Below are 25,174 nucleotides of genomic sequence, written 5' to 3'. Positions count from 1 at the left end.
TAGTTCATTACTTATGTAGGGAGGGGGCAATTACCTGTGGGCAGTTCTATTAGGCCACTATTACTGTAATAGTGCCCCTCACAGCTAATAGCCTCCTCATATAAGTAATATGCTATTACCTGTGGGGGGCACTATTACTGTAATAGTGAGATAATAGCACCCTCCATGGTAATTACCCACTTTCCCCATGTACCGTTCCATATTCTGTTGCTCTGTATAGTTATATTGTACTTACAGAGCAGTGATGGGGCGGCAGGGCCTACTCTTGCATGCAGCCTGTGCATATCTTCTATTTTCTACTCTCTGAAACCATAGCATAGGGGTCAAGGTTCCAGGCCGTATCTCCTCTTGCACATATCCTGTGCACAACTTCTACTTTTCCCCTAGAACCTTCAGCCTATTCTGTGGGAGGCCTTGCCCATCTGCGTTCTGTAACTACAATAATTGTACATTTCAGAGCACATAGGAGGTCGCCTGGGGGAGCCTGTGGCTCAGGTGATCCACAGCCCGGTACTAGGCCACGGCCCATTGTGTGGAGACCTCTGTTATAGTAAGCACTCAGATAGTTTTTTAGCATTGGTGCATTCCTCTCAAGGCTTACACCAGTCTGACCACTTGCCACCAATTTGTTACATAGGGGCCGTCCTAATACGTGATGCAGGTGCGACTTTCAAGGCTTGACTCATTCCACTCACTCAATCTCGCACTCACCCTTCACTCAGGCTGCAAATTGAGCATAAATCACACCCCAACACAGTCTACGCACCCCCAAATACACACTGCCACCATCTATTATTCACAAGGGACAATGCCAGACACGCACTACTACTCCCAGCAGTCAAACACCAACACACTTCAAAAGGTATTGGGTTCACAGAGCAAGAGAAGGTAATCTTAAATGTAATAATTTAATACCCAAAGGGTTCAGTGCTCTGTATACAAGAAATATATCAGAATAACATAACATTGCAAAACAGCCTGTGGTTCCTGGAAGCTTGGATGATCTTATGTTGGATATGGACACACCCGGCTCTACTAGCTGACAGTTGTCAGTCTCTGGTAAGTCTAATGCCCAGCCACATCTCCCTGCCAGGGTGCCCGCCTGCTCTCACTCCCTGAGGTGAGGGATGAACAACTCATATTTGGGAAAGCTGTGTGTCTCTGTTGGCTCTGGTGGTCAGTCCAGGGTGCCCATATTCCTCTCTCAGGGTCACTAAACCAAAAATATCATAAAGCTGTAAAACCACATCTGATTCATCTGACCCCCTTGTATACACACAACCATAGAGGTGGATTAATAACACAAACATGAACACAACATTCACTACACATATGATTAGATATTAATACATAACTTCGCAACTTACAGGTGACGTCTCTGACTGTAATCGTTTACATTTCCCTTTTCTTCCATCTGGACCGCCATGACCATTTCCTCACTTGCCTGTGATCCGTTGCTGCACAGAGTTGTTATCTATTCTCTCTGCTTGACAAGGCGTGTAGACACAAACATGATATCTCAATCACAGCACAGGAGGCGCAATTCTGTGATGTCATAGCGAGCTGACCGCTGAGCAGACATCTTGTCTGTTGGTCCCCACACTCTGTGAACCAGCAGCCCTGAAGTGGTATGCGACTTACAGAATGGTAGAGCAGGAAGCCGAATGCTTCCTGCTATACCATGTATAACAACTGAAATAATTGTATGTGGCTATGGCTGGTTTCCATTTCCGGTGCACAGAGAAATGACATTATGGCTAGAGCGCTAGAATCAGAGACCAGCACAGAGGATCGAGGAGCTGAAGCGGGGTGCAGGACAGGTGAGTATAATTTTTTTTTATTTTAACCCTTTCCTTGTCCTCAGCTAGTTTTGGTTTGGTTGCTATAAATACCAGACTTGTGTTTTTGCAGTAGAATCTTTGCTGGATCCACCCTAAAGATTACCCCGGTGGTTACACACAGCTGCTTTATTGCCTCTCTAGCGTCTGTTCTGGCCATAGACCATGGTTGTAATTAATACCAGATATAACATAATGAGTTGTCAACTTTTCTGCCAGATACTGAATTCTGGAGAATTTTGGGTAACATTTGGGGAATATGAGTATATTACATGGGACTCAGTAAGACAATTTATAATTTCATTCTATCTATCTATCTATCTATCTATCTATCTATCTATCTACCTCATATCTATCTATCTCCTATCTATCTATCTATCTATCTATCTATCTATCTATCTACTTCATATCTATCTATCTCCTATCTATCTATCTATCTATCTATCTATCTATCTATCTTCTATCTATCTATCTATCTATCTATCTATCTATCTCCTATCTATCTCCCTATCTATCTATCTACAGTATCTACCTCATATCTATCTATCTATCTATCTATCTATCTATCTTCTATCTATCTCCTATCTATCTATCTATCTATCTCCTATCTATCTCTCTATCTATCTATCTATCTATCTATCTATCTATCTATCTACAGTATCTACCTCATATCTATCTATCTATCTATCTATCTATCTATCTTCTATCTATCTATCTATCTATCTATCTATCTATCTATCTATCTCCTATCTATCTATCTATCTATCTATCTATCTATCTATCTCCTATCTCTCTATCTATCTATCTATCTATCTATCTATCTATCTATCTATCTATCTATCATCTCTTTCTATCAATAGCAAGTTGACAGTTTTACCATCAGTTTGTTACAGCTATAAACCTATTTTGTACTTGTATTATTTTATTGTTCTGGCCATAGACCATGTCTGTGACTAATACTACATATAACACTATCAGTTTCTGGCTTTCCTGCCAGATACTGAATTCTGGAGAATTTCGGGGAACATTTGGGGAGTGTATATAAGCTCCTGACAAGAGCTAATGATTCTATCCATTTCTACAAGATGCTCCGTCACATCTCTGAGATGATTCTGCTCATTTGTACCATTTGGAGTCTGTTCCAGGATGTTTCCAGTGCTGGTGAGTATATTACATGGGACTTCAGTAAGACATCTATCTATCTATCTCTCTATCTATCTATCTATCTATCTATCTATCTATCTCCTATCTATCTATCTATCTATCTATCTATCTCCTATCTATCTATCTATCTATCTATCTATCTATCTATCTCCTATCTATCTATCTATCTATCTATCTATCTATCTATCCATCTCCTATCTATCTATCTATCTATCTATCTCATATCTATCTATGTCTATCTTCTCTTTCTATCAATAACAATTTGGCAGTTTTACCATCAGTTTGTTACAGCTATAAACCTGTTTCGTGCTTGTAGTATTTTACTGTTCTGGCTATAAACCATCGTTGTGATTAATTCCAGATATAACACTATTAGAGATGAACGAACACCGTTCAATCGAATACATATTTGGTCGGATATCAGGTTGTTCAAGGTATTCAATTACAATCGAATACCGTGAGGCAAACGCAGTAAAAATTCGTATCCCCTCCCAACTTCCCAGGCGCGTTTTTTTGCACCAATAACTGCGCAGGGGAGGTGGGACAGGATCTACGACAAAAGAGACATTGAAAAAAAATCGTAAAAAGGAATTGGCTGGCTAATTCAGGTGACCTCCAATTTAGAAGAATGGTGGACTAATTTGGGACTGTGAACTATATGAATGTGAGACAGGGACAGATCTACAGGCAGGGTTAGCTAGGGATTAGCTTTATTTAGAGGGGAATGTCACTCACCCAGCTCTTTGGGGCTGTATCTGGTTGGGATCCCTGTCAGCTTGCGATATGAGCGAGCTGACTTTTTCCCATAGGAATGCACTGACCAGCGTTGATTGGCCGAACATACAGAAGTATGACATTCAGCCAATCAACACTGGTTAATGCATTCCTATGCCGAGATAAAGCAGAGCTGAACCTGCTGCACACTCAGCTCTGCTGCATCGGACTGCTACATCTGCCAGCTCTGCTACATCGGGCCGTGCGCTCAGCTCAACTACTCTGGAGATGCAGCCAAGCAGAGCGCACGGCCAGCTCTGCTTCATCTCCAATGTACAGTACTGTGTCAGCACTGCTACATCTGATATCGGACCACAATGGAAACTGCTGTAGACGGATCTTAGACTCCGCCTCCTCCAGCAGAACCAGCGTTGATTGGCCGAATGCTGTACACTGGCCAATCAATGCTGGTCAATGCATTCCTATGGGAAAAAGTCAGGTCCCCGCATATCGCAAGCTGACAGGGATCCCGACATAATACAGTGACTTGAGCATGTTAGATATGCTTCCCCTGTTGTCCCAGTTGCTTTCCAGGGTGTTGGCATAATTTCCTGGGGTGTCATAGTGGACTTGGTGACCCTCCTGAGTCGAATGGTGGGATCCCCTGAAACAAAGCTTTTTTCCCCATAGACTATAATGGGGTTCAATATTTGTTTGAATAGTCGCATATTGAGCGGCTATTCGAAACGAATATCGAATATCGGACATTTTACTGTTCACTCATCTCTAAACACTATCAGTTTTCGGCTTTTATGCCATAAATGTGGTCAGATACTGAATTCCGGAGAATTTCGGGAAGCATTTGGGGAGTATATATAAGCTCCTGGACAATCTGATAATGATTCTATACATTTCTACAAGATGCTCTGTCACATCTCTGGAATGATTCTGCTCCTCTGTGCAGTTTGTAGTCTATCTCCTATCTATCTATCTATCTATCTATCTATCTATCTATCTATCTATCTCCTCTCTATCTATCTATCTCCTATCTATCTATCTATCTATCTATCTATCTATCTCCTATCTATCTATTTACCTATCATCTATCTATCTATCTATCTATCTATCTATCTCCTATCTATCTATCTATCTATCTATCTATCTATCTATCTATCTCCTATCTATTTACCTATCTCCTATCTATCTATTTATCTATCTATCTCCTATCTATCTATCTATCTATCTATCTATAATCCAATCTATCTATCTATCTATCTATCTATCTATCTCCTATCTATCTATCTATCTATCTATCTATCTCCAATCTATCTATCTATCTATCTATCTATCTATCTATCTCCTATCTATCTATTTACCTATCTCCTATCTATCTATTTATCTATCTATCTCCTATCTATCTATCTATCTATCTATCTATCTATCTATAATCCAATCTATCCATCTATCTCCAATCTATCTATCTATCTATCTATCTATCTATCTCCTATCTATCTGTCTATCTATCTCCTCTATCTATCTATCTATCTATCTATCTATCTATCTCCTATCTATCTATCTATCTATCTATCTATCTCCTATCTATTTACCTATCTCCTATCTATCTATTTATCTATCTATCTCCTATCTATCTATCTATCTATCTATCTATCTATCTATCTATAATCCAATCTATCTATCTATCTATCTATCTATCTATCTATCTATCTATCTATCTCCTATCTATCTATCTATCTATCTATCTATCTATCTATCTCCAATCTATCTATCTATCTATCTATCTATCTATCTATCTATCTATCTATCTATCTATCTCCTATCTATCTATTTACCTATCTCCTATCTATCTATTTATCTATCTATCTCCTATCTATCTATCTATCTATCTATCTATCTATAATCCAATCTATCCATCTATCTCCAATCTATCTATCTATCTATCTATCTATCTATCTATCTCCTATCTATCTGTCTATCTATCTCCTCTATCTATCTATCTATCTATCTATCTATCTATCTATCTATCTATCTATCTATCTCCTATCTATCTATCTATCTATCTATCTATCTATCTCCTATCTGTCTGTCTATCTATCTATCTATCTATCTATCTATCTATATATCTCTCTATCTATTTATCTATCTATCTCCAATCTATCTATCTATCTATCTATCTATCTACTATCTATCTATCTCCTATCTATCTATCTATCTATCTATCTATCTCCTATCTATCTATCTATCCATCTAATATCTATCTATCTCCTATCTATTTATATATCTATCTCCTATCTATCTATCCACCTAATATCTATCTATCTAATATCTATCTCCTATCTATCTATCTATCTATCTATCTATCTATCTATCTATCTCATATCTATCTATCTATCTATCTATCTATCTATCTCCTATCTATCTATCTATCTATCTATCTATCTCCTATCTATCTCCTATCTATCTATCTATCTATCTATCTATCTATCATCTATCTATCTATCTATCTCATATCTATCTATCTATCTCTCTAATATCTATCTACGGGGGAGATCTGTATATTCTTTATATTTTTATTATTATTTATTATTTCTGCAGACGATCTCTCTTCTTCATCATCTAAATTAACTGGAAAATGTGATCTAAAACCAGGTAACGTGGCATAAAGGATTTATCAAAACTGAAATTAAATAATAAATTTTTTCCATCTTCTTGTACCCTGTGCTTACAGTCCTGGCCATTATATCTGTAAATAAATAACATTTCACAGGTTAATACTGAACATGACATTTCTAGAGGATCTGCCCCCTCCTGACATGTCTGTTATACACAACACATAGGAATACGCCATAATGTTTCTGGGACATTATTTCATCGCCATCCCATGCCGTATATCGCTACCTTGGGAAAAGATATAGACAGTAACCTTACCAGATGGAAAAAACCTGCCTCTGGCACCAGGTGAGAGGCTATTGATGAGGCCTGAAAGGGTATTGTAGGTGAAGCTAGGTGAGGGACTATGATGGGAATAAGGAATACTGTACGGAAGGATAGGTGAGAGGTCATTGTTAGGACCCAGAGGAGTATTGTAGGTGAAGCTAGGTGAGGGCCAATGATGAGGAGCAGTAGGGGTTCTGTAGGGAAGCATAGGTGAGAGGCCATTATTGGAGGTCATTAGGAATACTAACGGTGAAGGCCATTGATGGGGTGAGAAGGGGTACTGTAGAATGAGAGGCCAATGATGCATATCAGGAACGGTTCTGTAGGTGAGAGGCCTTTTATTAGGGTAAGAAGGGTACTGTAGGTGAGAAGCAAATGATGGGGCCAGGAGGGGTACTATAGGGGAAGAGCGGCATTCTCTTCATACATCTCTCCTTCCCTGAACCAGTAAGGCCATTACAATACTTTTAGCTCCCCAGTTCTAAGTCTTCCTCGAAGAACTGCCACTGGCATCACAGTGCATAATGAGACTGGGACCTCAACCTTCACAAGCTACTCCTGTCCATGACCTGGCCAAAAGCTGGACCTTGCCTCTTCAGGTTCTCGTGAGTATCGCCCATTACTCAGCTTAACAAATTTACCATCGCCACTCTGGATCAAAGATTCCACCTGAGTCCTTATAGTAGTCACTGAGCGGTGGCCATAGCAAACCTAGAGCCTCTCTAAAATTTGGCTGGGGGTCTTCTCTTAGTTTGTGGAGGTCTGGAGCTCATAAGATCAAAGAGGTATTGAATTTGCCAGATCTATAGATAAATGTGAGGTAAATAATTTGTGTCTTTCATGTTCATTCTAAATTAAATGTTATTTTATTTACAGGACGGGAACAGAGAAGATTTGTGATGGTTTTCATGAAGAACATCCAAGTATCCTCAGCAACAACACTCCAGTTGTATCTTGTCACCTGTGATAAGGCGGCTACAGTCTCGGTGACGGTGTCTCGGCCATACTTTAACAAAACTATTCATGTTGACAAGGACAGTAGTAGCCTGGTGACCCTGGACTATACATATATGATCACTGAGAGCGACATCACATCCAAAGTTATACTTATTACATCCGATGTGGCCATTTCTGTCTTTGCATTTTATACAGCTGGTCACAGCGCTGATGCCACCGCCTGTTTACCAGAAGAAGACCTGGGTCAGGAGTATTATATATTCACTCCAAAGTTATCAACAGGCCAAGAATTTGCGATTGCCAATGGCTTTGAGACCATTGCCCATGTGAATGTCACAGTCTCAGGAACCATCACATATAAAGGAATAACCTACAATACTGGACGTGTCTTATCATTGTCTCTAAAGCAACAAGAAGTCATTCAGTTTGTAGGCAGTGTTGACCTCACAGGAACCAAAATCTCATCCTCAGCCCCTGTGGCCGTGTTCACAGGCCATGTCTGTTATTCAGGAGCTGGATGTGATACCCTTGTAGAACAGCTTCATCCTGTACAAAATTGGGGAACATTCTTTGCCGTGTTTCCATTCTTCACTCATACCAAAGATGTCATTGATATAATGGCCGCCAGTCCAGATACCATCGTGAGCATTGATAGTCCTAAAGGAACTTCTCACCACAATCTTACAGCAGGTGTCCATGTTGAGCTCACAGTAGACAATATCATGCTCATTAATTCCTCCAAACCCATTATGGTTTCCTATCTCTCCCAAGAATCTAAGTCAAGTGCTGTATCTTATTCATATGATCCTTTTCTTCTGTCGGTTCCATCATCATTATTCGGGAGAAGATATTACAAGTTTGTTACTCACTCTTTCTACGACAGCTTCATCTTCATTGTTTCTCAGGCGTCTTCAGATGTTGGGTTCTATCTGGATGGAAAACCACTGAGTTCTTACCCAACAACCACAAAAGAATTTAATGGGTTTAGAGGTTGGCAAGTCACATTGGGTAAAACTGAGGGGCATCATGAGATCTACCACGAGACGTCCACATTCACATTCTATGTTTTTGGAACAGAAAGCTATGCTTCTTATGGATATTCAGTGGGCCAGGAGTTACCACCTGCAGGTAAGACCAGTGGTCCAATGTCACCTAGGTTTGCTGTAGAGAAGAGACCTGTTCAGTACTAAGGGGGGTACGACCAAACAGGTATTGGCTCCCTCTGTCTAAGGGTCCCTTGGTAGCCGTACAGTCTGCCCCTATGGTATGTATACACTTGTATGGTGACTCAACATCAAACTAATCTTGCTATATTTTTGCTTGCTCCCCTCAGATCCTGAATGTTCGATCCGCTGCCTCCCGGATTCTGCTGAGTACATCCTACCATACAGTTTGCTGTCTGAGGCTCACTTAGACGTTCTTGATTTTCATCTTGAAGATCCTCTGTGCCGAGCAGAAAAGGAGAAGGATCATTATCTCATCAAAATCCCCTACAACAGATGTGGATCCAGTGTCCTGGTAAGGTCTATCATCTTATTATTTCAGGGGGCTGAGAAGACGTCTTGTTGCTCCTCTTGGTAGGTCAGTATACACATCTTCTGCATTTCCACAGCTATAATTGACATGCTGACATTTTCTGTTGTTGAAATCGCAGCATTTCCACAGTGGATTTCTTTTCTGCAATCTGTGGATGGGATTAGCCGGAGTCTCATCCACTTTGCAGTTACTGTAATACGCAGCATTATTTTCTGCAGCATGTCACCATTCCAATATTCTGAAAAATGCTACACAAAAAAATCTACACTCATTATTCCCTTGACTGTAAGTTTTTCCCCGCAGTATGAGGACGAGAGAACCTTCTACGCTAACACCATCTACGGCACTATCCCCGACACTGATGTTCATCGCATTGAGATCCCAGTGAGATGTGACATGGAGGGAAATAAGACCCTGGGATTGATCTTTAACCCTAAAGTGACTGATGTGATCTGTAAAGGATCTTACAACGTCTCCATGAGACTCTACCAGAGCGAGAGCTTCACTGAGCCGGTTACACTGTATCCTTATGAGGCGGATCTACACAGCAATCTACATGTGGAGCTCAAGGTGGAGTCAGAAGATGAGGAGCTGCAAATATTCATAGAGACCCTCATGGCTTCTCCTTCTCTACAGGACACAAAGAAGAAATATAAAGTCATCCAGCATGGGTAAGAAACTATAAAGACTCTCTATCTTACATCTACTGGAGCCAGATAGACCAATATAATACTTAAATTCTAATGTAATGCTTAATTCCTCCTGTGGAGGTGCTGTAGGAAAAAATGAGCACTTATTGCCAACTTTCCATGCAGATTACATCTGATCACTGGTCCCTGTGGTTAGCTTATCCTAAGAGATTCCTCTAAGAAAAAGGATTGTCAAAATAAGACACCTTTTAGTATTAATAAAGTTGCTCCATGTGAAGATGACATTCTTAGACTGGTGTCTCAAAAGTAAAATGCTGTCTTAAGGGCAAGCTGAGAAAACCATAATATGAGGTTGCATCTAGTCCCACAGTCAAGGAGTCACAATCATATACGTGAAGCACCCTGTCAGGATCCTTAAAAGGGTGGCCAGGTTTGGAAAACAAATTTTCATCTGTGTGGGGTTTGTTCACTTGGTTAGCTGGAGAAGAATGGGAGACAAAGCACCTTTAAGACTGGAGGACCAGGGACATCAGTGTATTAAACAGGCAGCCTATTCTTTTAAGTCTCTGTAATACTTCATTTCCCCTGCGGAGGCGCTGTATTTAAATTAAACACTTGTTCTCAGTTGCAGAAAGGATTCAACATTACAAGTTCTGCCCACACTGGACCACAGGCGACAACGCTTAAATTTCCATGCATTTAAGTTTGATCATTTCCATGAAGTCTACCTGACCGGTAATGTTATCATCTGTCACAACGGGACCTCCCCGAATCGCTGCACAAAAGGCTGTATCACCACCAGACAGAGACGTGATGTCCGAAGCTTGAAGGATGAAGAAGTAGTAGGCTCTGATATATTGTCTCTGGGTCCAATCGTGTTACAATCCCGTAAGTACTTCACATGTCCCCAGCAATAACGATACAACCGCCACCCATTGTGTGTAGCGTCCATGTTGTATACGTCCAGAGGTTCAGAAGAGCAGATATCTTAGATGGTATTAAAACCAACCTTGGCCATTGCTGTAGCTTGAAACTCGAAGAACTCAATGAAAAATGTGTAACAGGGAACCAGACAACGGCCCTGGCATAATAATGACTCACATGTACAGTAGCGTGCAAAGGTTTTAGGCATGAGTGGAAAAAATACTGCAAACGAAGAAAGGTTTCAGAAATGGAAGGGTTAATAGTTTATTTTTGTCAAAAAAAAATTAAGTAAATGTAGAAAAAAATGTAAATCTCATCAATATTTTGTGTGACGTTTACCCTTTGGAGGAGGAGTCCTGGAAGTGGTGATATGGCCCCCACAGATATAGCCCTGATCTCTACATCATCCAGTTTGTCTGGGATGACAAGTAACATCCACAGCAGATTCAAGATGGTGAGAGATTGATGGAAGGCAAAGGGCAAAGGTCACACCAAATGTTGCATTTCTTACCCTATTAACCCTTCTATTTCTTACTTTAATTTGCGTCCACCTAAAACATTTGCACAGCGCTGTATACTAGTTAGAACCCCATTCTTTGCATAATAACTCATATGTACACTTGCAACAATTGCAAAAAGGTCAACTTAGTTCATTGTTTTTTACAGGAGAGAAGAGCGAGGCCGGTGGCTACAACGTTCCTCTATCAATTTTCAGCACAACGATTTGTGTTATTGGCATCTTGGCCGCGGGTCTTGTGGCTCAAAGATATTACTACAGGAGAAGGCAAAACCTCCATACGAAAAACGCAAGCAATTAACTAAATCAGTCCATAAGTCTAAGCTTATACTCAAAGACTGTTGTAATAATAAAAGGGTGATTTATGGATCTCTCCAGGGGAACTGATATCTGGGTAATGTTTTGTAACATTTTTTTTATATCTTATATTATATTTTTGTATCTCTTTTTTCCTCCTATGTAACCTTTTCTCTAAGCTTTGTACTTTGTATATTAAATCTGAAAATTAATAAGTTTGTCCTTGCTCCCCTAAGTTAGCCATAACCTCTATGGGAAAAAGTATGGCTTAGCTGTATTAACCTTTTAAGTGCTGGTGTTCTAGCAATTACCCATGATTATGCCTGAGAGCAGTGTGTACTTATGCAATGACCAAGTGGCATGTCAGCTGTGATGACAGGCGGTGTAATATGTGTGATTAAAGGTTCTGTTGAGCGTGCAGAATATTTTTCACTTTATATAATATCCTATCACATGTCACTCTTATATTCTCCCTGACTGCTGACATTATACAATAGGAGCAATTTTTATCCATTGGACTTCCATAATACATGTAACCATGTGGGCAGGACTGGATTGTCAGGGCTGAAAACAACATCTAATATAATACAGTGTAAAGTGATAGCACTGCAGGTCAGTAGAACAAGCAATACTGAACTTACCTCACTATAGTTATGGAAACTAATATAACAACCATATATAAGCCATCTCTCAGGTCAATAAAGCCAAGGAAAGTTTATTTAGAATTGAGGTCATAGCAAAAAGAGTATAAGGGGTAGAGATCATTTTAAGAATAAATGAAAGAAAGAGATATAACTACAAAGGCCTCTGATAGGGGAGAAGTCTGCAAATGTCCCAAAAACAAGGGTTCTTAACCCACATTTTTGGCAACCAGTGATCAGAACATTCTCTTACAATGAAGGTCACTCTTAGCGTGATTATACATGTGACATAGTCAACTCTAAAGAATATTATTAGAGATGAGCGAACAGTAAAATATTCGATATTCGTTACGAATAGAGATGAGCGAACAGTGTTCTATCGAACACATGTTCGATCGGATATCAGGGTGTTCGCAATGTTCGAATCGAATTGAACACCACGTGGTAAAGTGCGCCAAAATTCGATTCCCCTCCCACCTTCCCTGGCGCCTTTTTTGCACCAATAACAGCGCAGGGGAGGTGGGACAGGAACTACGACACTGGGGGCATTGAAAAAAATTGGAAAAAGTCATTGGCTGCCGAAATCAGGTGACCTCCATTTTAGACGAATAGTGGATTTCAAATCCGGGTCATATGAGAATGTGAACTTTGTGACTATGAGACAGGGATAGCTGTACAGGCAGAGATAGCTAGGGATAACCTTTATTTAGGGGGGAATGTTATTAAAAATAACTTTTTGGGGCTCTATCGGGTGTGTAATTGTGATTTTTGTGAGATAAACTTTTTCCCATAGGGATGCATTGGCCAGCGCTGATTGGCCGAATTCCGTACTCTGGCCAATCAGTGCTGGCCAATGCATTCTATTAGCTTGATGAAGCAGAGTGTGCACAAGGGTTCAAGCGCACCCTCGGCTCTGATGTAGCAGAGCCGAGGCTGCACAAGGGTTCAAGCGCACCCTCGGCTCTGATGTAGGAGAGCCGAGGGTGCACTTGAACCCTTGTGCACCCTCAGCTCTGCTACATCAGAGCTGAGGGTGCGCTTGAACCCTTGTGCACACTCTGCTTCATCAAGCTAATAGAATGCATTGGCCAGCGCTGATTGGCCAATGTATTCTATTAGCCTGATGAAGTAGAGCTGAATGTGTGTGTTAAGCACACACATTCAGCTCTACTTCATCGGGCTAATAGAATGCATTGGCCAGCGCTGATTGGCCAGAGTACGGAACTCGACCAATCAGCGCTGGCTCTGCTGGAGGAGGCGGAGTCTAAGATCGCTCCACACCAGTCTCCATTCAGGTCCGACCTTAGACTCCGCCTCCTCCGGCAGAGCCAGCGCTGATTGGCCGAAGGCTGGCCAATGCATTCCTATGCGAATGCAGAGACTTAGCAGTGCTGAGTCAGTTTTGCTCAACTACACATCTGATGCACACTCGGCACTGCTACATCAGATGTAGCAATCTGATGTAGCAGAGCCGAGGGTGCACTAGAACCCCTGTGCAAACTCAGTTCACGCTAATAGAATGCATTGGCCAGCGCTGATTGGCCAATGCATTCTATTAGCCCGATGAAGTAGAGCTGAATGTGTGTGCTAAGCACACACATTCAGCACTGCTTCATCAAGCCAATACAATGCATTAGCCAGTGCTGATTGGCCAGAGTACGGAATTCGGCCAATCAGCGCTGGCTCTGCTGGAGGAGGCGGAGTCTAAGGTCGGACCTGAATGGAGACTGGTGTGGAGCGATCTTAGACTCCGCCTCCTCCAGCAGAGCCAGCGCTGATTGGTCGAGTTCCGTACTCTGGCCAATCAGCGCTGGCCAATGCATTCTATTAGCCCGATGAAGTAGAGCTGAATGTGTGTGCTTAGCACACACATTCAGCTCTACTTCATCAGGCTAATAGAATACATTGGCCAATCAACGCTGGCCAATGCATTCTATTAGCTTGATGAAGCAGAGTGTGCACAAGGGTTCAAGCGCACCCTCGGCTCTGATGTAGCAGAGCCGAGGCTGCACAAGGGTTCAAGTGCACCCTCGGCTCTCCTACATCAGAGCCGAGGGTGCGCTTGAACCCTTGTGCAGCCTCGGCTCTGCTACATCAGAGCCGAGGGTGCGCTTGAACCCTTGTGCACACTCTGCTTCATCAAGCTAATAGAATGCATTGGCCAGCACTGATTGGCCAGAGTACGGAATTCGGCCAATCAGCGCTGGCCAATGCATTCTATTAGCCCGATGAAGTAGAGCTGAATGTGTGTGCTAAGCACACACATTCAGCACTGCTTCATCACGCCAATACAATGCATTAGCCAGTGCTGATTGGCCAGAGTACGGAATTCGGCCAATCAGCGCTGGCTCTGCTGGAGGAGGCGGAGTCTAAGATCGCTCCACACCAGTCTCCATTCAGGTCCGACCTTAGACTCCGCCTCCTCCAGCAGAGCCAGCGCTGATTGGCCGAATTCCGTACTCTGGCCAATCAGCACTGGCTAATGCATTGTATTGGCTTGATGAAGCAGTGCTGAATGTGTGTGCTTAGCACACACATTCAGCTCTACTTCATCGGGCTAATAGAATGCATTGGCCAATCAGCGCTGGCCAATGCATTCTATTAGCGTGAACTGAGTTTGCACAGGGGTTCTAGTGCACCCTCGGCTCTGCTACATCAGATTGCTACATCTGATGTAGCAGTGCCGAGTGTGCATCAGATGTGTAGTTGAGCAAAACTGACTCAGCACTGCTAAGTCTGCATTCGCATAGGAATGCATTGGCCAGCCTTCGGCCAATCAGCGCTGGCTCTGCCGGAGGAGGCGGAGTCTAAGGTCGGACCTGAATGGAGACTGGTGTGGAGCGACCTTAGACTCCGCCTCCTCCAGCAGAGCCAGCGCTGATTGGCCGAATTCCGTACTCTGGCCAATCAGCACTGGCTAATGCATTGTATTGGCTTGATGAAGCAGTGCTGAATGTGTGTGCTTAGCACACACATTCAGCTCTACTTCATCGGGCTAATAGAATGCATTGGCCAATCAGCGCTGGCCAATGCATTCTATTAGCGTGAACTGAGTTTGCACAGGGGTTCTAGTGCACCCTCGGCTCTGCTACATCAGATTGCTACATCTGATGTAGCAGTGCCGAGTGTGCATCAGATGTGTAGTTGAGCAAAACTGACTCAGCACTGCTAAGTCTGCATTCGCATAGGAATGCATTGGCCAGCCTTCGGCCAATCAGCGCTGGCTCTGCCGGAGGAGGCGGAGTCTAAGGTCGGACCTGAATGGAGACTGGTGTGGAGCTATCTTAGACTCCGCCTCCTCCAGCAGAGCCAGCGCTGATTGGTCGAGTTCCGTACTCTGGCCAATCAGCACTGGCCAATGCATTTCTATGGGGAAAAGTTAGCTTGCGAAAATCGCAAACTGACAGGGATTTCCATGAAATAAAGTGACTTTTATGCCCCCAGACATGCTTCCCCTGCTGTCCCAGTGTCATTCCAGGGTGTTGGTATCATTTCCTGGGGTGTCATAGTGGACTTGGTGACCCTCCAGACACGAATTTGGGTTTCCCCCTTAACGAGTTTATGTTCCCCATAGACTATAATGGGGTTCGAAACCCATTCGAACACTCGAACAGTGAGCGGCTGTTCGAATCGAATTTCGAACCTCGAACATTTTAGTGTTCGCTCATCTCTAGTTACGAATAGCCCCTCAATATGCGACTATTCGATCGAATATCGAACCCCATTATAGTCTTTGGGGAAAAAATGCTTTGTTTCAGGGGATCCCACTCTTCGACTCAGGAGAGTCACCAAGTCCACTATGACACCCCAGGAAATGATGCCAACACCCTGGAACGCAACTGGAGGTCACCTGATTTCGGCCACCAATTCCTTTTTCCAATTTTTTTTCGATGCCTCTGTTGTCGTAGTTCCTGTCCCACCTCCCCTGCACAGTTATTGGTGCAAAAAAAGCACCAGGGAAGGTGGGAGGGGATACGAATTTTTACTGCATTTGCCTTTTGCGTTTGGAAATGAATAACTCGAATGGCCTGATATTCGATCGAACAGTGTTCGCTCATCTCTAAATATTATGTGGGCTAAACATTGGGCTCCAAAGAGGTGCTTAGCTAAGATTTTGACAAATTTATCAAGAAATGAGATCACAGGTGAATATGTCAGCAAAAAAGGAATTACATATACACAATGGGATTACAATATATTAGTAAATGATTATTAGTAAAGGCTATGATGATTATTTTCTTTACCATCACACAGTCCTAACTTGTCTTGGGTAGGAACCAAGTAGATGGCCATCGCCAATCACCCACCTAAAATAAAATGACCAGAGTAAATTTTTGTGGAATCGCTGGTCTGGAGGACCAGGCAAATAAAAGGCATTGGTCCAGGTACCAGATCTAGCGACAGCAGCAGAGTATATGAATTAGATGTATCTATATATACCAGTACTTTGTGTCTATAAAGAAGAACATTACTACTGAGGCCTTTAGGCTGAGAAAATCCTCCCACTATGAAGAGCTGAGGTTGTGTCTCATCTCACAGGTCAGAGACGTGTTATATAAATAGTCGGAAATATTCGGAGACATCTCCTGAACCCTCTCAGAGTCCTGGTCGGTGAACTCTCTTGAAACAGAAGGGCAACATGACACTCACGGAAAAAAGTAGCCTGGCAGTCTACATAGACCTCCATTGTGAGGGGACGGATTATGACGTGGATTCAGCACCATAATCTGCCCCCTCTTTGCCCGTGTGAACTAGCCCTTGTAGTGCCCCTCACAGGTAATAGCCACCTGCTACATAGTCAACTACAGCTCATATGTAATAGTGCCCCTCACAGCTAATAGCCTCCTCACATAAGTAATATGCTATTACCTGTGGGGGGCACTATTACTGTAATAGTGAGATAATAGCACCCCCAAGGTAATTACCTACTTTCCCCAAGTACCGTTTCGTATTCTGTTGCTCTATATAGTTATATTGTACTTACAGAGCAGTGATGCAGGTGCAACTTTCAGGGGTTCACTCATTCCACTCACTCAATCTCGCACTCACCCTTCACTCAGGCTGCAAATTGAGCATAGATCACACCCCAACATAGTCCACGCACCCCCAAATACACACTGCCACCACCTATTATTCACAATGGACAATACCAGACACGCACTACTACTCCCAGCAGACAGACACAAACACACTTCAAAAAGTAATGGGTTCAAAGAGCAAAACAAAGTAACCTCAAATTTAACCATTTAAAACCCAAAGAGTTTTGTGCTCTATATACAAGAAATATACATAAAAAAACCTAACATTGCAAAACAGCCTGTGGTTCCTGGAAGTTTGGACGATCTTATGTTGGATATGGACACACCCGGCTCTACTAGCTGACAGTTAATAATAATCAGCGACACACCTCCCATGAGGCGACCTGAAGCGACCGCTTCAGGCGGCGCTATGCCAGGCTCCAGGGGAGGGCGGCACTTTTGTCGACCTAAGCCAGTCCAGGACAAGCTGTCCTGGACTGGCTTAGCGTCACCAAGCAGTAGATTGGGGCGGCCCTGCTGGACGCAGCGCTGCTCCAGCGGCCGCCCCTCACGCTCAGGCAGAGAGCAGGTCCTCTCCCTGCCTGCTCTCTGCCTGTTAACGCCGCTCATTTGCTCCGCTCGGCCCCGCCCCCTCCTCCCGGGGGTGGGGGGAGGGCGGCTTTCTGACGGCCGCCTCAGGTGGCACAAAGCATACATTTACCCCTGATAATAATAATACATTTTATATATATAGCGCCAACATATTCCGCAGCGTTGTACAATTTGTAGGGTTCAAATACAGACAGAAAGATACATTACAAAGAAAGTCATTTCACACAATGGGACTGAGGTCCCTGCTCACAAGAGCTTACAATCTATGAGGTAGAGGGGGTGACACAAGAGGTAGCAGGGGCGACATTGCTTATACAGGGGGTCAGACAATTTTGTAATAGAGGTGACTGTCATTACACAAACATAAAACTTTGAGCCGTCACCAGTCGTGTCCTTTAACATGTGGATGGAGCTTGGACAAATAGAGTTAGCCTGAAATGGCCTCATATCATGTGGGGTAATGTGGGAGAGGGGACAGAGGAGGGTTAAATTTTGGGGATTCTAATGACGGTGTGGAAGTGTTTACATTAGGAATTGTGATAGGCCTGTCTGAAAAGATGTGTCTAATTTACGCTTAAAGCTGTAGAAATTGGGAGTTAATCTGATTGTCCGGGGTAGAGCATTCCAGAGAAGTGGTGCAGCTCGGGAGAAGTCTTGTATACGAGCGTGGGAGGTTCTGATAATAGAGGATGTAAGCGTTAGGTCATTGAGTGAACGGAGAACACGGGTTGGGCGGTAGACAGAGATGAGGGAGGAAATGTAGGGAGGTTCAGCATTATGGAGAGCCTTGTGGGGGAGGGTGATAACTTTATATTGTATTCTATAATGAATGGTCCTCAGGTCTCTGGTAAGTCTAATGCCCAACCACACCTCCCTGCCAAGGTGCCTGCCTCCTCTCACTCCCTGAGGTAAGGGATGAACAACTTATCTTTGGGAAAGCTGTATGTCTCTATTGGCTCTGGTGGTCAGTCCAAGGTGCCCATATTCCTCTCTCAGGGTCACTAAACCAAAAATATCATAAATAATGACCAGAGTGGCGCTCCGTCGAGCGCAGGGAACATGACTAGGGGCGGGGCAGTAGGGGGGACCAATCAGAAGCGTCGGCGCGAAGCCGATAGGGGCAGGGCTTAGCGGGGCCTGTTTCTACTATGCCACACGGCTCGGGTAACGGTTTATCGTGAGCCGCACGGCATACTGGAAGGTTGTCCCTTTGGTTAGGACGTGGTAATTTTGTTCTTCTTTTACAGGTTTTGTTGTCGCGGTAGCCATTGCGGGTGGAGTCCTTGGAGTTGGTGGTTAATTCTGGAGAAATAGGGTGGGGTCAACGGGAGACCATTCGGTGGTAACTAATCTGTTGTGGTTGGCCTGGTGCTTGCAGAATGGTTATAGGGCTTAGTCCTATGAGCTAGTACATGAAAGAAGGAGTTCATCTTTAATCATGGTGCCGCTAAGCCGGTGGTCGCGGCTGGTGGTGTGTCATGGCCAGTGGTTTCGATTCTTCGTAGCTCCAAGGGCTCTTACCCAGGTTATTTATGTTAATTTATGTTAATTTTCTTGAAGATATTTTGTTACTGCTAATTAAGTTTATTTTTTGTTGTTTGTTAATAAAAACAGCTGCTGTGGCCGATTAAATCCATCCCTGATTGTGAGTATGAGTTTATTCATGGGGGTTGGTGGGTAGCGTTTTTGATGGTAGGGGGCGTGGACAGGTATGGGAATGGGGAGGATAGGGCCAGTGGCAGCTCATCTAAATTGTATTTGTAAAAGGGAGCTTCCCGTAATCTGCCATGCCATGCCAAGCTATAAAACCATATCTGGTTCATCTGACCCCCTTGTATACACACAACCACTTTGAACAAACATGAACACAACATTCACTACACATACGATTAGATAATAATACATAACTTGTCTCATTGCAACTTACAAGTGACGTCTCTCATTCTAATCATTCACATTTCCCGTTTCTTCCCTCTGGACCGCCATGACCACTTCCTCACCTGCCTGTGATCCGTTGCTGCACGGAGTTGTTATCTAGTCTGCTTGACAAGGCGCATAGGCACAAACAGGATGTCTGTATCACAGCACAGGAGGCGCAATTCTGTGATGTCATCGTGAGCTGACTGCTGAGCAGATCCGGCACTCTATGAACCAGCAGCCCTGTAGTGGTATGCGACTTACAGAATGGTAGAGCAGGGAGCTAAATACTTCCTGCTCTACCATGTATAACAACTGAAATAATTGTATGTGGTTATGGCTCATTTTCATTTCTGGCACTCACAGATGATAATGACATTATGGCTAGAGCGCTAGAATCAGAGACCGGCAGAAAGGATTAAGAGCTGCGGCGGGGTGAACGACAGGTCAGTATAATGGTTTTATTTTAACCCTTTACTTGTCCTCAGCTAGTTTTGGTTTGGTTGCTATAAATACCAGACTTGTGTTTTTGCAGTAGAATCTGTGCTGGATCCACCCTAAAGATTACCCCAGTGGTTACACACAGCTACTTTACTGCCTCTCTAGCGCCTGTTCTGGCCATAGACCATGGTTGTAATTAATACCAGATATAACATAATGAGTTGTCAAATTTAATGCCAGATACTGAATTCTGGAGAATTTCGGGGAACATTTGGAGAGGGTATATAAGCTCCTGGACAAGATCTAATAATGATTCTATCCATATCTACAAGATGCTCCGTCACATCTCTGAGATGATTCTGCTCCTTTGTGCCATTTGGAATCTGTTCCAGGATGTTTCCGAGGCCGGTGAGTATATTACATGGGACTTCAATAAGACATCTATCTTCTATCTATCTATCTCCTATCTATCTATCTATCTATCTATCTATCTATCTTCCAGCTATCTATGTATCTATCTATCTATCTATCTATCTATCTATCTGTCTATCTATCTCATATCTATCTATCTCCTATCTATCTATCTATCTATCTATCTATCTTCCAGCTATCTATGTATCTATCTATCTATCTATCTATCTATCTATCTATCTCATATCTATCTATCTATCTATCTATCTATCTATCTATCTCTCTCCTATCTATCTATGTATCTATCTTCTAGCTATCTATGCATCTATCTATCTATCTATCTATCTATCTCATATCTATCTATCTATCTATCTATCTCCAATCTATCTATTTATCTATCTATCTCCTATCTATCTATCTATCTCATATCTATCTATCTCCTATCTATCTATCTATCTATCTATCTATCTATCTATCTCCTATCTATCTATCTATCTATTTCCTATCTATCTATCTATCTATCTATCTATCTATCTATCTATCTATCATCTATCTATCTATCTATCTCCTATCTATCTATCTATCTATCTATCTATCTATCTATCTATCTATCTATCTTCCAGCTATCTATGTATCTATCTATGTATCTATCTATCTATCTCATATCTATCTATCTATCTCTCTCCTATCTATCTATGTATCTATCTTCTAGCTATCTATGCATCTATGTATCTATCTATCTATCTATCTCATATCTATCTATCTATCTATCTATCTATCTATCTCCAATCTATCTATTTATCTATCTATCTCCTATCTATCTATCTATCTATCTATCTCATATCTATCTATCTCATATCTATCTATCTATCTATCTATCTATCTATCTATCTATCTATCTATCTCCTATCTATCTATCTATCTATCTATCTATCTATCTATCTATCTATTTCCTATCTATCTATCTATCTATCTATCTATTTATCTATCATCTATCTATCTATCTCCTATCTATCTATCTATCTATCTATCTATCTATCTATCTATCCATATAGCTCAAATCTATTTATTTATTCATCTATCTATCTATCTATCTATCTATCTATCTATCTATCTCCTATCTATCTATCTATCTCAAATCTATTTATTTATTTATTCATTCATTCATTTATTGATCTATCTATCTATCTCATCTGGGTGATCTGACTTTAGTTAAACCTTTCTAACTTCTCAAAAACTTGTAGAATTATCATCATTTTATTAGAATGTTCTATAAATGATAGTAACTGTTTTACCATTTAGAAACACTATCTACAGTATCTATCTATCTATCTATCTATCTATCTATCTCATATATAGTTATCTATTTTCTGGTTCTGGTGACAGTAACCTATCTATCTGCAGGGCTGGGGTGATATGCTGGGTCTGGTGACAGTAACCTATCTATCTGCAGGGCTGGGTGATATGCTGGTTCTGGTGACAGTAACCTATCTATCTGCAGGGCTGGGGTGATATGCTGGGTCTGGTGACAGTAACCTATCTATCTGCAGGGCTGGGTGATATGCTGGTTCTGGTGACAGTAACCTATCTATCTGCAGGGCTGGGGTGATATACTGGTTCTGGTGACAGTAACCTATCTATCTGCAGGGCTGGGGTGATATGCTGGTTCTGGTGACCGTAACCTATCTATATGCAGGGTTGGGGTGATATGTTGGGTCTGGTGATAGTAACCTATCTATCTGCAGGGCTGGGGTGATATACTGGTTCTGGTGACACTAACCTATCTATATGCAGGGTTGGGGTGATATGTTGGGTCTGGTGATAGTAACCTATCTATCTGCAGGGCTGGGGTGATGTGCTGGTTCTGGTGACACTAACCTATCTATCTGCAGGGCTGGGGTGATGTGCTGGTTCTGGTGACACTAACCTATCTATCTGCAGGGATGGGGTGATATACTGGTTCTGGTGACACTAACCTATCTATCTGCAGGACTGGGGTGATATGCTGGGGTCTGGTGACAGTAACCTATCTATCTGCAGGGCTGGGGTGATATACTGGTTCTGGTGACACTAACCTATCTATCTGCAGGGCTGGGGTGATATGCTGGGTCTGGTGACAGTAACCTATCTGCAGGGCTGGGGTGATATGCTGGGTCTGGTGACAGTAACCTATCTATCTGCAGGGCTGGGGTGATATACTGGTTCTGGTGACACTAACCTATCTATCTGCAGGGCTGGGGTGATGTGCTGGTTCTGGTGACACTAACCTATCTATCTGCAGGGCTGGGGTGATATGCTGGGTCTGGTGACAGTAACCTATCTATCTGCAATATCTATCTGCAAGGCTAGGGTGATATACTGGTTCTGGTGACACTAACCTATCTATCTGCAGGGCTGGAGTTATATGCTGGGTCTGGTGACAGTAACTTATCTGTCTGTGGGGCTGTAATGATGTAAGTTTAGCTTTGTTATGAACCTTTCCAACTTCAGGCACTTTCACTCAGTATTATGTCCCATAGTGGCCCCTGGACACAGTATGATGCGCCATTTTGGACACCCAGGTGCGTCCATTAGTGTCTGTTTTTGTACACTGTCCGTTTTGGGTTTTTGTTGTTTATGATTTCTGAGCATGTGCAGGGAAAAAACAGACAAAATAATGGACAGTAACTGATGGCTATCAATTACAGTCCATTACCCATAGACTTCAATGTTAAAAAATAACATTCTATTAATATTATAAATGTGGAAGTTTGTGAGTTTGTGGGTTTGTGTGTTTGGATATTTGGATGTTTGTTCTTCAATCACACAAAACCCGCTCCAGCGATTTGACTCAAATTTTCCACAAACATACTTAATACACACGATTGCGCAATAGGCTACTTTTTGTCCCAATACTGCCCATACGTTTTTCCCAGGACCCCCACAAAACCCAAACTCACACCACCATGTCTGTAATCTCACACAGTTTGGACCATACCAAGCCCCAAAAGTTCATATTGCCCTCTACAGACTAGCCCCTAACCCCACACAATCACATTTACATACACTTTACGATTTTTACCCTCACCTTAACGATACTACAGGAGGTTACCTCTTTTACTCTCCGCCCAGCCATCTTTGCCGACCCCCACCGCTGTGAGGATCCGCGGCACCGCCCACCCAGCCACTCCACTGTCTTTACAGGAGCATGCGCATCTTACCCACATACACAACGTGTTTCCAGCACACCACCATTTTGCGCCTTCACCTTAGCCTGCAGCACACGAAAAATTTTTGTCCGCGAAAAAGATTGGGTGTAAACGGACATTAACAGAACAAGATAAAATCCTATTGAAATTAATGGATTTCTGACGGTTCAGCTAGTGTCAGTTGCTAAATACTTGTAGCGGACAAAAGCAACAAACACTACTGATGGTCACCAGCGCTAGTGTGAACGCCTCCAAATAGGTGTTCTTTGAGCATTCCTCAACTTTCCCAGTCTTAATCGTATTCTGATTTTATTTATGTTTTACTCAACTTCACTGAAATTTGGGTTGTAGCTAGCTAGCTAGATACTAGGTACACCATGATAGTAACGGGTTGGACCCCCTTTTGCCTTCAGAACTGCCTCAATTCTTCGTGGCATAGATACAACAAGGTGCTGGAAGCATTCCTCAGAGATTTTGGTCCATATTGACATGATGGCATCACACAGTTGCCGCAGATTTGTCGGCTGCACATCCATGATGCGAATCTCCCGTTCCACCACATCCCAAAGATGCTCTATTGGATTGAGATCTGGTGACTGTGGAGGCCATTGGAGTACAGTGAACTCATTGTCATGTTCAAGAAACCAGTCTGAGATGATTCCAGCTTTATGACATGGCATTGCATTATCCTGCTGAAAGTAGCCATCAGATGTTGGGTACATTGTGGTCATAAAGGGATGGACATGGTCAGCAACAATACTCAGGTAGGCTTTGGCGTTGCAACGATGCTCAATTGGTACCAAGGGGCTCAAAGAGTGCCAAGAAAATATTCCCCACACCATGACACCACCACCACCAGCCTGAACCGTTGATACAAGGCAGGATGGATCCATGCTTTCATGTTGTTGACGCCAAATTCTGACCCTACCATCCGAATGTCGCAGCAGAAATCGAGACTCATCAGACCAGGCAACATTTTTCCAATCTTCAATTGTCCAATTTCGATGATCTTGTGCAAATTGTAGCCTCAGTTTCCTGTTCTTAGCTGAAAGGAGTGGCACCCGGTGTGGTCTTCTGCTGCTGTAGCCCATCTGTAGCCTCAAAGTTGGACGTACTGTGCGGCGTTCAGAGATGCTCTTCTGGCTACCTTGGTTGTAACGGGTGGCTATTTGAGTCACTGTTGCCTTTCTATCAGCTCGAACCAGTCTGGCCATTCTCCTCTGACCTCTGGCATCAACAACGCATTTCCGCCCACAGAACTGCCGCTCACTGGATGTTTTTTCTTTTTCGGACCATTCTCTGTAAACCCTAGAGATGGTTGTGCGTGAAAATCCCAGTAGATCAGCAGTTTCTGAAATACTCAGACCAGCCCTTCTGGCACCAACAACCATGCC

At 42.7% G+C, this 25,174-nt stretch overlaps 1 protein-coding gene across 2 annotated transcripts in view; it reads left to right on the top strand.

Annotated features, from left to right (window-relative positions):
• The first annotated feature begins 2,934 nt into the window (after positions 1-2,934).
• The window catches only part of LOC142218037 (IgGFc-binding protein-like), a 61,125-nt gene continuing 38,885 nt past the window's right edge, over positions 2,935-25,174 (top strand). Inside the window, exons 1-7 of one of the 2 annotated variants that reach the window (XM_075286428.1) lie at positions 2,935-2,999; positions 6,330-6,383; positions 7,548-8,756; positions 8,962-9,146; positions 9,468-9,835; positions 10,440-10,702; positions 11,405-11,769. In XM_075286428.1, the coding sequence (XP_075142529.1) occupies positions 2,945-2,999; positions 6,330-6,383; positions 7,548-8,756; positions 8,962-9,146; positions 9,468-9,835; positions 10,440-10,702; positions 11,405-11,556 (2,286 nt within the window). In that variant the 5' untranslated portion in view covers positions 2,935-2,944 and the 3' untranslated portion in view covers positions 11,557-11,769. Of the gene's footprint in view, positions 3,000-6,329; positions 6,384-7,547; positions 8,757-8,961; positions 9,147-9,467; positions 9,836-10,439; positions 10,703-11,404; positions 11,770-25,174 lie in introns of those variants that run through there. The other variant, XM_075286429.1, reaches the window with a different exon arrangement.

Source organism: Leptodactylus fuscus, chromosome 9, assembly GCF_031893055.1.
Source record: "Leptodactylus fuscus isolate aLepFus1 chromosome 9, aLepFus1.hap2, whole genome shotgun sequence".
NCBI lineage: Eukaryota > Metazoa > Chordata > Amphibia > Anura > Leptodactylidae > Leptodactylus > Leptodactylus fuscus.
The sequence above is the reverse complement of the archived record's forward strand: the minus strand, read 5'-3'. Positions and strand labels throughout refer to the sequence as shown.